The sequence below is a fragment of the Ammospiza caudacuta genome, chromosome 14 (assembly GCF_027887145.1).
Source record: "Ammospiza caudacuta isolate bAmmCau1 chromosome 14, bAmmCau1.pri, whole genome shotgun sequence".
In the NCBI taxonomy this organism is placed as follows: domain Eukaryota; kingdom Metazoa; phylum Chordata; class Aves; order Passeriformes; family Passerellidae; genus Ammospiza; species Ammospiza caudacuta.
The window spans coordinates 19,385,803-19,397,829 of NC_080606.1; the positions used below are offsets into that span (position 1 = coordinate 19,385,803).

A 12,027-nucleotide genomic window follows, 5' to 3' on the forward strand; every position below is an offset into this window, starting at 1 on the left:
ACCAGCCATAGACACAGGTGGACACCTTCCTGAAGTAGTGAGAGAAAGGTTTGGCTGGTTTGTCAGCACCTGATTTTGCTACTTCTGCTTTTCTTACAAGAACAAGTTTTGAACAGTTTCCTGATGTTGTCTCCTCTGCTGAATTTCAGTGCGTTAAAAATGTCACTCAGAAGGAAGAATGGTTCATTCTCTTATGTCTTTTAAAAAAAGACACACAATGAGTGTTACCAGAGCTTTGTTTAATCCAAGTAAACATCAGAGGGGCAGATCCATGTGTGAGTGGGTTCATGTGCTTGGAGATGAGAGCTTTGGCTTTAGTGTCAGCTTAAGGGACTTTTGTGTCTATTTGGGCTCAAAAGTTACAGGAAGAGTGAATGGTGAGAGAGAGTTCTCTGCTTGTTTTGGCAGAAAACTTTCCTTTTTTAAAAAAAGAAGCTGTGGTTCCTCTAAAACAGTGTAGTCCTTAGAGAGCCACGGGAGGCACCAGATGTATTAACAGAAACAGCAGCACAGGAGCAGCAAGAGGAGAGCTGTGCTAAGGGCTGCTCAGTACTGCTTTTCTGGGGGATAAGCTGCAGGTGAGACCAGCCAGTTACAGAACTTCTGTCAGTGGGGCAGGTTCCTGGGCACTGCAGGTGCCTTGTTCCCCTGCCCTGCACAGAGCACAGCTCCATCCAGCGAGGCTGTGCTGGGTGACAGAGGGAGGCATCTGTGTGACAGAGGGTATGCAGGAGCTGGTGATTTATGCTTTCATTTCTTTGTGGAGAGGCCTTTTCCTTTCCTGTCTGTCTCACGTCACCCTTTGTTCCTCCTCCAAGCCACTGTATGATGCTGCTTACCTGACCATGTACAACATCTGCTTCACGTCGCTGCCCATCCTGGCTTACAGCCTGCTGGAGCAGCACATCAGCATTGACACCCTGACCTCGGACCCTCAGCTCTACATGTGAGTACTGCTGGCCTGGGCTGGCCTCTGCCACCTGGGCTTTGGGTTTCTGGCTGCAGGAGGGTGAGCAGGTGTCCCTGCCCTGTGTCAGGGATGGCGTCACCACCAAGGGCATGAAAAGCCATTCCTGTCCCTGTGGCTCAGCTGTTCTGCACTCAGGCTGAGCAGCCTTGTGTTTACTGCCTGTTGCTGCTTGTTTATGCTCCCTGACAGTGTCTGGTCTGGCAAACTGCACTGCTGTGTCTCTGTGAAGGGTAAACTGTAGGTGGAATTCATCCAGAAGGAAAATGGAGTTGTGAGAGTGGCCAGGCCATTCATTCACGTTACCTTTGAGCCAGGCACGTGATGGAGCGTGTAATGCAGGCAGGGGAGGGGCAGCCTTCAGGAGGAAAACAGATCCATGCATTTCCAGGAAGATGAATGTTTCTGAAGCCCAGCTCAGGCAGGTGGTTTCTCAGCTTGTCTAAATGGATGTGGTCCCCCAGGCTTCCCCTCTAAGGCCAAGTTCCCTTATCAGAACCCAGGGATCTCAGCTCATTGATCCACACACTGTGTTCTGCCCAGGGAAAGGACAGCTCAGACTGTCTCCCTCTGCTTTGCCTGCTGCTTTCTCTCCTTGGTTTCTCTCTCCAGGGAGAGGCTCCAAACTTGCCCAGGAACAGAGATGCTTTCCCTCTTCCTCCCAGCCCTGCCACACACGTGCTTGGGGCAGCCCTTCAGCAGAGACTAAGGAAGATGTTTTCTGGGGAAGCCCCTCTCTGTGCATCCCTGTTGCCAATTCCCCAGCCTGGCAGTCAGCTCAGCCCTGGGGCAAAGCCAGGTCAGGGCTGCTTTGGGCAGTGCCAGCCCTGTCACTGGTGTGATGCTCCTCAGCAGTGGAGCTGTGTGTGCTCGAGCCAAGGGTGATCTCTGTGCAGAGACAGCAAAGGGAATTATCAGGTGCCTCAAATCCTGTGTGAGCATTGCCCTAGGTATAAACAGCAGTGCATGCAGCCAGAGCTGTGTGGCTGGGAAGGGGCTTGGGTGGTTTGAAGTGAACACTCAGAGCCATGATTGATTACAGCTCTGTATTCCTTCGCTCCGTGGCAATATGCCACCGTCTGGGTTTTTAAATAGCTTGGTAATTGAATGTAGTGCGACAGAGAGCAGGAGCAGCAGCCCCTGTGCCTTCCCCTGTGGGCTCTGTGCTCTCTGGGGTCTGTGTGTGCAGGGGAACAGCCTGGTTGGAATATTCCTGTGCCTGTGCTGGGTGCAGAGCGCCCGCTGCGCTGCTGCTGCTGCTGCTGCTGCACTGCAGATCCTCACTCTGGGAAAGCTGTTTACCACCAGCACTGCAGGACAGAGATGGCAGTGCAAAACAGAGCTCACAGGGAGGAAGCTGCTTGTGTTTCTCTGCTTGCAGTGCCCCACGCTTCCAGTCTGGTTTGTCCTTGCTCCTTTCTCAGACCCAAGGTGTGACACGTTAGAGCGTGGTCACAGCATCACCCTGTGTGGGTTTCAATAGGATCTCATTTCAGAAATGCAGTTACAGGAGCCCAGCACCACACAGGTTTGCAAAGTGCATCTTGCTGGAAGGGGATGTATTCCTTTAGGAGTTAAGGAGAACAATGCAGAAAAGGTGGGGACTTTACAGAAAGTAGTCTGAAAAGATAATGATGCAGGGGACTGTTTTTAACTCCTTCCTGCCCTGACAGCCACCCTCCACTCCCCAGGCCCTGTGTGTGGTCCCTGCAGAGCTCTGCTCATAGCCCATCCATTGCTGCTGCTGCCTCCGTCCCAGATCTCATCCTGGATTCAGCCAAGAGCCTCCTGCTACAACCCCTGTGATAAAAACACCCACCATACAATTCAGGAGGTTATTTTCAGCCTGTGCAGAAAAACACCACTTCAGGGAGCAGGACTTGCAGAGCCTTTCTCAAAAAAGGACTTTGTGCTTCCAACACAAAAAGAGGGAAACACACCATGGATTTTATGCATCCCATACAGCTGCTCTTTAGCCTTACCCTGCTTTTAAAATTTAGCGGAAAATATCAGATACCATGGGCAGCACAGGGGCTGCAGGAGAGGTATAGGACAGCCTCTGTTGACTTTGTGTTTTTTTCATCCAAGTTTTACCTAGAGGAGAAAGACAAAACAATTAATGTGCTGAACCCCTTGTGATTTCTCATGATCAGCAGCTGACATTAGAAGTGTTCTTTATGTCCTGGCAGGTGTTTCTGTGGGTTCCCCCTGGGCTCCTCCTGCAAGGGCTTGCTCCAGGCCCCCAGCCCTGCTGTGGGGAGCTCTGCAGCCCAGCCTGGCTGGTGCTGATGGTGCTGTTCCTCCATCTCTTGGCAGGAAGGTGTCAGACAATGCCATGCTGCAGTGGAGGCCCTTCCTGTACTGGACCTTCCTGGGCGCCTTTGAAGGACTCGTGTTTTTCTTTGGGGTTTATTTTCTTTTCCAAAACTCCTCCTTGGAAGACAACGGAAAGGTAACGGCCCCAGAGAGAGGAAGATGAGTGTTTGTGTTGTGTGCTGCCTCTGATATGCTGGCAGGGAATCTCTGCTTGAGCTGTGCACTGTGTCTCCAGTCTTGTCCAACAGTGGAGCCTTGCTTATGGTGTGATCCTGCAGCAAATGCTTGAAATAAAACATTTCCAGATCGCCATGGAAACGGGGCAGAGCTGGTTACTCTCACTAGGTAACAGGACTAGTCTCACACACTGCCCTGTTCAGCACAGTGGGCTCTGCACAGGGCTCTCCCCTGCTCTGTGTGGTCCCAGGCACTGGCCCAGGGCAGGGTCTGTCCTTCCCACCAGGGACAGCCCAAAATTCAGTGTGTGCTGGGCTGGTGGTGAGCAGCTGAATTATCCCCCTTGGTGGGACGGTGCTCCTCGGGGCAGCCGTGGTGCAGGGCTGCTTGTGTGCTGGGCCTGCCTGGGGCTGTGGGTGCAGCCTCTCTGCCCACGGAGGGCTGGGCTGGCCTTTTGCTCCTGTTTTGGAGCCAGCCCAAGTCCCCAGCTCCTGGAGGCACCGGGATGTTGTCCCTGCTGCCTCCTTGCTCACGCCTCTGCTGTGGGGATGAGCCCTTGCATTGCTGTGGGAGCTGCTGGGGTTAACTTGCACAGAAAGAGGAGGAAGAAAGATGGAGGGTTTTTTTATTTTTCCTTTTTTCTCATTTTTTCTTGTTCTGCTGGTTAACTGAGTACAGAGCAAAGCATTAGTGCAGGGCAGCTGCTCAGGTGGCCTGAGTGGTTTCAGGACCCTTTCCCCAAGGGGATGTGCAGTGTGTTATTAGATCTTGGCTGATGGGAAACTTCTTTGCACCATCACTTGTGACCCCTGAAAACACCAAAACTCTTTAGTGGCTAACACTTGGAGAAAAGCTGATGAAATTTCTGTGTATATCCATACACTGCATCACTGCCAGCATTTATGGCCCCAGCTACATGCAGCCAAGCCCCTGTATTGTCAGATCAGTGCTCTGCTGTGTCTGTGGCCATTCTGGTTGGATTGGAATGAAACATGAAGCACTGATGTGCTCTGCAAATGCCTTCAGGGGTCAGATCTGTGTGGCACTGCAGTAAGATCTGTGGTTATGTCCTGTTCTGTAAACACTTATGCCTGTAAGAACTGCTACCAGCAATTGTTCATAATATCCATGTATGTTTGATTGACTCGTTTTTCACTCCTATTGACTTTAATTTTTTTGCATTTTTTGGAAACTTTTACATTTCACTTTCTGTTTTAATGTATGCATTCAGAACTTGACAGCCTTTGGTAAGCATCTCTCCCATTCATTGCCATCACTGGATTGATAGACAGTATCTGCTTTCCTTTGTGTGCCTAGTCCCCAGTTCCCACAAACCAGCCAGCTGGGGCAGCACCAGTGCCCACTGGTGCCCTCTGCAAGGGGACTGCAGAGAGGTGATGAGGAGGAGGAGGAGGATGGGTGTGGCGAGAAAGCAGAAACTGAGTAAATTGCCAAGAAACCCTGAGCTGCAGGTGGTGCAGTGCCTTGTGTCCTCATTGACATTGCTGTTAGTAGGAGGCTGTCCCTGTCACATCCCAGCTCTGTCACCTGTGTGTGTGTGGCACTGCATGGCTCAGGGTGGCGTGCAGAGCTGCGAGCGTCCCTGTCCCTCTGTCCCTCTGTCCCTCTGTCCCTGCCTCCCCTGCTCCCTCGTGTCCCTGGCCCCGTGCTGTGCCTCCCCAGAGGGCCAGCACGCTGTGGCAGTGCCCCGTGTGTTTTGCAGGTGTTCGGGAACTGGACCTTTGGGACGATTGTCTTCACCGTGCTGGTGTTCACCGTCACTCTCAAGGTCAGCACCTCCCTTCCCTTTCCTTGCTGGCCTTTCCAAGGCTCCTGTGCACTGTGAAATCATGGCTGAATGGGCTGGAAATAGTGTCTGAGTATTTCCCACCACACTCAGATCTTCTCCCGTAGAGGCAGAACCTGCTTACTTTGCTTTGTGCGGTCTGTGGCCCTTAAGTATGTATTCCTTTTTTGTGTTTGTTCTGTTTAAATTATTTTTCTATTTTTCCCCTCTTTTGAGGACTACAGTTGGTTATGGTTGACTCTCCCCCACGCTTTCACCTCTTGATGCTCAGTTCCAGCAAGAGGAGAGGAGCAATAGAGAATTTGGGTTTGTCCACCTTGTTTCAGACAAGGCTGAGTGCCAAAGTGATCACAAAAGCACACGTGTCAAATAACAATAGCAAATCTATTTTGTTTCATGGAGCTTTCCAGAACAAACTGTTTGCATAAGACCTTACAAAAGGTCCTTTGTGTTTGGTTCAGGACAGCAGGTGGTGACGAGGCAATTACAGTCCCCGTAACCTTTAGATGTTTCTTTCCTGTAGGATCAGGGGTTGCATCAAATTTATTCCATTTAAAAGTGTCAGTTACAATTAGAATGCCACTGTTTCCCTGCTAGCATTGTGCCAGACTGTGGACATGGAAAGTGTTTGTCCTGGTGCCCATATGCACACAGGTAGCTGTTTGGAGAACCTTCAGCCTTAATGTGAAACCAGTCTGAAATGTCACATAAATGCAATGCACTGTGCATCTAAAGCCTGTTTTGTCTCTCTTTGTTCCCACAGCTAGCGTTAGATACCCGATTCTGGACGTGGATGAACCACTTTGTGATTTGGGGCTCCCTTGCTTTCTATGTGTTTTTCTCATTCTTTTGGGGAGGAGTCATTTGGCAAGTATTGTTTTCTTTCCCCTGCCCTTTGCTAGGGCAGTGCCCCCTCCTCAGGGCATCCTGAGACTGGCAGTGCCAGGGGTGTGTGGGGCAGGTGCCAGGTGGGGTGTGCAGCCTGCTCCTACCTAGGAGACTGGCAGTGCCAGGGGTGTGTAGGGCAGTGCCAGGGGTGTGTAGGGCAGGTGCCAGGGGTGTGTAGGGCAGTGCCAGGGGTGTGTAGGGCAGGTTCCAGGGGGTGTGTAGGGCAGTGCCAGGGGTGTGTAGGGCAGTGCCAGGGGTGTGCAGCCCCGATCCTTCCTTGGAGACTGGCAGTGCCAGGGGTGTGTAGGGCAGGTGCCAGGGGGGGGTGTGCAGCCTGCTCCTACCTAGGAGACTGGCAGTGCCAGGGGTGTGTAGGGCAGGTGCCAGGGGTGTGCAGCCCTGATCCTTCCTCGGAGACTGGCAGTGCCAGGGGTGTGTAGGGCAGTGCCAGGGGTGTGTAGGGCAGTGCCAGGGGTGTGCAGCCCCGATCCTTCCTCGGAGACTGGCAGTGCCAGGGGTGTGTAGGGCAGGTGCCAGGGGTGTGCAGGGCAGGTGCCAGGGGTGTGTAGGGCAGTGCCAGGGGTGTGCAGCCCCGATCCTTCCTTGGAGAGTGGCAGTGCCAGGGGTGTGCAGCCCTGATCCTTCCTTGGAGACTGGTAGTGCCAGGGGGTGTGTAGGGCAGTGCCAGGGGGTGTGTAGGGCAGGTGCCAGGGGTGTGTAGGGCAGTGCCAGGGGTGTGTAGGGCAGTGCCAGGGGTGTGTAGGGCAGGTGCCAGGGGGTGTGTAGGGCAGGTGCCAGGGGTGTGTAGGGCAGTGCCAGGGGTGTGTAGGGCAGTGCCAGGGGGTGTGTAGGGCAGGTGCCAGGGGGTGTGTAGGGCAGGTGCCAGGGGTGTGTAGGGCAGTGCCAGGGGGTGTGTAGGGCAGTGCCAGGGGTGTGCAGCCCCGATCCTTCCTCTGCCCCCACCACACCCCCCAAAAGCAGTGCTGCAGGAGGGCTGGTGCGCCGCGAGAGGGGTTTGAGGAGCTCTCAGCCCAGCAGAGGGATTGTTCTCAAAGAGACAACACCCTGGGCATCATCCAGGTGCTCAGATTGGGCAGGGGGTGTTTGCCTTTCTGCTGCTTGAGGCTCTTGCCTTTATTGGGAGGTTCTAGACCGAACCTTTTAGGGTCTGTTTGTGCATGTGGAGGAGAGAGACAGACAAGTTGTGGTGGAAAGAACCTCAGTGAAGCAGAAGGAACAGGTGAGGCAGATGCAGAGCAAGGGGACTTGGCCCTCTGGGACAAGCAGGAGAGAGTCAGGTCCTGGTGTTGAAATGGAGAAATTCTCATTGACTTGAGTGCACCCAGGATTGTAGGTTCAATGTGTTGCAAAAGCAGGTGACATTAGTACATTACAAACATTTCACTTTTGTATTTCCTGTGCTGCAGTAAATGTTCAGTTGACACTCACAGCATCTCTGTTTTACCCCTTTGCTTTGCCATGGGATATTGGCTGGATCCCTGATCCAGTAGCCTGCTAATAAGGATGTAGAACAGATTTCAGTATTTTCTGTGGGGGTCACAAGCTTTAGCTCCTCAGTTAACTCTTGCTGACCAACAGATCCAGGTCTGCAATCTAGCCACATCTCTATGCTCAACTGAGCTTTCTACTGAAAACTCTTCCTACTGTTTAACTTGCACAGCTCAATGTTTTTTGATCCAACAGTAAGCAAAAACTGCTTTGGGATCCCAACTGCTTTGGGATCCTTGTCGTGAGTTATTGATGAGGTGTTTCTCACAAGCAGCTGTTGGTTGCTTTCCCTCATCAAGGAAAGGAGGAAGGGGCAAATAACCTGTTGTGATTGAGAGACTCTGGATTTCCACTATCAAAACCAAACCAGAAGCTATAGCAAAGCCTGACACTGAAATAAAATGACCTGGTTTTTGATGAGGTGAATAATTTATCAGTGATGGTGGCTAAATTCAAGCCCCTTCCCACCCTGAAAAGAAACAGACGTGGAAGATGCAAAATGGATCATGACACTCTTCCAGAAATAGTGCAGCTGGAGGAGGAGATGCATTAGGAGAGGGATGGGCAGTGTGTTTCTGTGCTGTGTCCATCTCTGTCTGAAAGGGAGACACAACTGCTAATAGCTTTACCTGAAGTCTGCTTTGGTTCTGATCTTCTGGGAAAACCCATGCTAACCAGAATTTATTTGTATCCTTTCTTTTCCAGGCCTTTCTTGAAGCAGCAAAGAATGTATTTTGTATTTGCTCATATGCTGACTTCTGTTTCCACATGGCTGGCAATAATTCTCCTGATCTTTATCAGCCTTTTCCCAGAAATTCTTCTAATAGTTTTAAAAAATATAAAAGAGAAAAATCATCAGGTAAGGAACGAGGTGATGTGTTGCACTGTGTTTTTAGGCAGACTGTTCTCACCCTTAGGCACCAGATGAACCTTTAACAATACCACATACCACTCACATCTCAAGGAAGGCTTCCTAGAGTCTTGCCTTGCTCTTTCACGTGCCAAAAATGTCAAAAAGTTATTCCAAAAATTCTGCCTAGGTCTGCAGCAGGGAGAGAGTCAGCCTGTGCCTTCCCTGGGTGGGAGTGTGGTGTCTCCTAGGGAAGAGCATGAGCCTTGTCCAGCCTGAACTGGCCACCAAACACACTTTATCTTGTCCTGAGAAAAGCTGCTTGTTGTAGTGTCAGAAAAGCAGGCTGCTCCCTGGCGTGTGCCCAGGTGCTGGGCAGTGGGAGCAGGGTCAGGTCTGGTCCCACCTGGGGTTCTCCTGTGCCAGGGCTGCAGAGGGCACAGCTGAGGGCACATGGGCAGGGCTCAGTCAGGAACCCCCAGCCTGGTCCTTGAGGGAGTCACAGGAGGGTTGGGGTTGGAAGGCTCCCTAAAATCACCCAGTTCCAGCCCCCTGGCAGGGCAGGGGTGCCATTCCCTAGATCAGGGTGCCCAGGGCCCCATCCTGGCCTTGGACACTCCCAGGGATGGGGCATCACTGAAGCTGAAAACAGGGGAGATGGCAACAGAGCTGTGGTTGTGTTTTGTGAGGGTCCATGTAACTTCCATTTGGGTATGATTTAATAGTTTCCAGCTGGGCACCACTGTTGAATAGGCTGGGAGTGAGTTGCTCTGAGCTGCAGACAGAGGAGAGCTTGGGGCTGTGCCCTGGAAGGTGACCTGGGGGTTTCTGAGCCCCAGCTCAGCTCACCTGGGAGGTGTGGCCCATTTTTGCCTTCAGCTGCTGAGCAAAGATCTGTCCCCTCTTGCAATACTTACATTCAAGAGTGCTTTTTATTCATGTAACAAAGGCTCTTGTGAAATCACTTAGCAAAGCAAAGTGAGTGTCAGCTAGAAAAGTCTCTTCAGATGTGCATCCCAAACTAAACACAGGCTGAGAAATATTTAAATGTACATTTTGAGTAAGAGCTTTATTGTAAGTGCCTGAAGGAGATACCAGCTCTGGATATCTGTGCCAGCCATCAGACACCAGAGTCAGCTGCCTGATTTGTAAAGGCATCTAGGACCAGGTAGATGAATTCAAATCAAAACCCTTGTTAAGAATCCTGGCCTTAATATTGAAATAAAATAAATATCAGTGTCCCAAGGGAAGCATACAGTGAAAAACAGAATTAGGGACATTGTATGGGAGCCTGATCCACAGCTTGGGCCAAGGGTCCCTTCTGGAAGGGGAGGGCAGAGTTAGGCCAGGTTGTTGGGCATTTGCCCTTGGTCCCAGTGGGACAGGGTTTCACCCCTGGTGTCCTATAACAGCACATCAGCTCTGCTCAGCCTTTATTAAATTTTCTGTGTGGTAACGTGGTGGTTGTTTTTATTTTCTTTTGGTTCTGTTTGTTTTTTTAACTGCAAGGCGCATTTGTGTTTTCCTTGGTTTCTGCCTTTCTCTTTCTTGTACTGCAATTTTCTGTCTTTTGTGCTGTTGTGAACTAGGTAACGAAGCGCCTTCCTTCCTCAGGAACATCCACTATCTTCATGCTTTCTCAAACTTCCAGCAATCACAGCTTTTCTTGGAGTGAATAAGGTGATTTCCTTTCTGAGTCGCAATGTGTTGCTTGCTCACTGCTTTTTTCTTCTTTCTAATGCCTAACTCCTGAAAACCCCCCTTTAGATGTGCTCACACAGCAGAACCTCGCTTTCCCCCACCTTCTGCCTTAATTTAAATCTTCTGCTTAAATATTTTGTCTGTCTCTTGCCCTTGGTCTCTTGCTGCAGCTCAGGTGGGTGAGCTGGTGGTGCTCAGGGTGTCCGGGTGAGGTGGGCACACACAAAGCTGGTTACACTCTCCTTCCCTGCTGTAGTTGTGTCTTAGTGGACCAGACAGGAGTGGGACAAGGTGGAATTAGTGTCGGTTGTCCTCTGGGTGAATTGTCAAATGGCTCAGGCTTGTCTGGCCCGGGAGGAGCCTCCCCAGTCCATCCCATTTCCAGTGCTGCTGTTGTTCTTTGTGTGAGTGACCAAGCCACAGCCCACAACCCTCACACCAAGGGACAGTCCTGGACCTGCTGACCGTGGGACTGCTGGGGTCACCCTCAGCAAAGCACCCTGATTGCACATCCCTGGTGTCTGGGTTCACTGCAGCTCCCCACATTACTGGCTGTTGTAAAACACCAGTTGTGTGGGGATAGGGATGTCTGCTGCTCCCTCAGAAGCACCTGCAGTGTGAATCTCCAGACCCTTTGGGGAGCAGGGCAGTTTCTGAGCACCTCCCGTGCCCGTGGCACTGCAAACCCACCAGTGCTGGTCACGGTGTGCTGCCCTGTCCTGTGAGAGGGGCTGTGCTGTGTGTCCTGCCCTGCTCGTGTGCTGTGTGTCTGTCTGTGCCAGGGGCTGTGTGTCTGTCTGTGAGAGGGGCTGTGTGTCCTGCCCTGTGGCACCTGTGTCACCAGGCAGGCTCAGGGCTGTGTGCTGTGTGTCTGTCTGTGCCAGGGGCTGTGTGTCCTGCCCTGCTCGTGTGCTGTGTGTCTGTCTGTGAGAGGGGCTGTGTGTCCTGCCCTGTGTGACCAGGCAGGCTCAGGGCTGTGTGCTGTGTGTCTGTCTGTGCCAGGGGCTGTGTGTCCTGCCCTGTGGCACCTGTGTCACCAGGCAGGCTCAGGGCTGTGTGCTGTGTGTCTGTCTGTCAGAGGGGCTGTGTGTCAGGCTCAGGGCTGTGTGCTGTGTGTCTGTCTGTGCCAGGGGCTGTGTGTCAGGCTCAGGGCTGTGTGCTGTGTGTCTGTCTGTCAGAGGGGCTGTGTGTCAGGCTCAGGGCTGTGTGCTATGTGTCTCTTTGCCTCGCTGTTGCAGAGCAGCAGGAAGGCACCTGATTCATTGTCGGCCAGACCTTCTGTCAGACCTCTTCTTTTAAGAACATTCTCAGATGAGTCTAATGTGTTGTAACAGGTACCCTGTCCTGAGGATTGGGATGGTTTTAAAGGCATTGATTAACCAAATGTAACCCCCTCCAAATCAATTAAACCGTGGTTCTTGTAATCCTCTTGGCTCTCGGTGTGGGGCACCTGTCCTTGTGGAATGGAGATGCAATGCTTGGGATGCATTTTAATTTGGGGATGTACTATCCAGCTTCTTCAGAATCCCATATCTGTACAGATCCTTTCAAGTATTTGGCAAAATGTAAACAAATCTCTCAATTTAACTGCTACTTCAGTCTAATATTAGCACAAAATTGAATGTGAGAGTGCAGCCTGAATCGTGCTAACACTGGTTATAAAAGCTGATACATTTACAGTGAAGGATGGAAATCTCAGTTGTTAAAATGATTCCAGTATTGCATCTGAATGGTACCAGAATCCCTTTCTCTAGGGTGCATGCTGCTCTGTCAGGTAGAAATAAGTATGTTTTAATTCATCTGCACAGATGG

The 12,027-nt window shown here is 51.5% G+C and overlaps 1 protein-coding gene across 3 annotated transcripts in view; it reads left to right on the plus strand.

Moving 5' to 3' along the window:
• ATP11C (ATPase phospholipid transporting 11C) overlaps positions 1–12,027 on the plus strand; it is a 56,515-nt gene that overhangs the window by 40,490 nt on the left and 3,998 nt on the right. Inside the window, exons 24-29 of one of the 3 annotated variants that reach the window (XM_058813927.1) lie at positions 819–946; positions 3,284–3,419; positions 5,184–5,249; positions 6,031–6,134; positions 8,370–8,523; positions 10,104–10,194. In XM_058813927.1, the coding sequence (XP_058669910.1) occupies positions 819–946; positions 3,284–3,419; positions 5,184–5,249; positions 6,031–6,134; positions 8,370–8,523; positions 10,104–10,193 (678 nt within the window). In that variant the 3' untranslated portion in view covers position 10,194. Of the gene's footprint in view, positions 1–818; positions 947–3,283; positions 3,420–5,183; positions 5,250–6,030; positions 6,135–8,369; positions 8,524–10,103; positions 10,195–11,453; positions 11,550–12,027 lie in introns of all 3 variants that reach the window. The other 2 variants (XM_058813926.1, XM_058813925.1) reach the window with 2 other exon arrangements.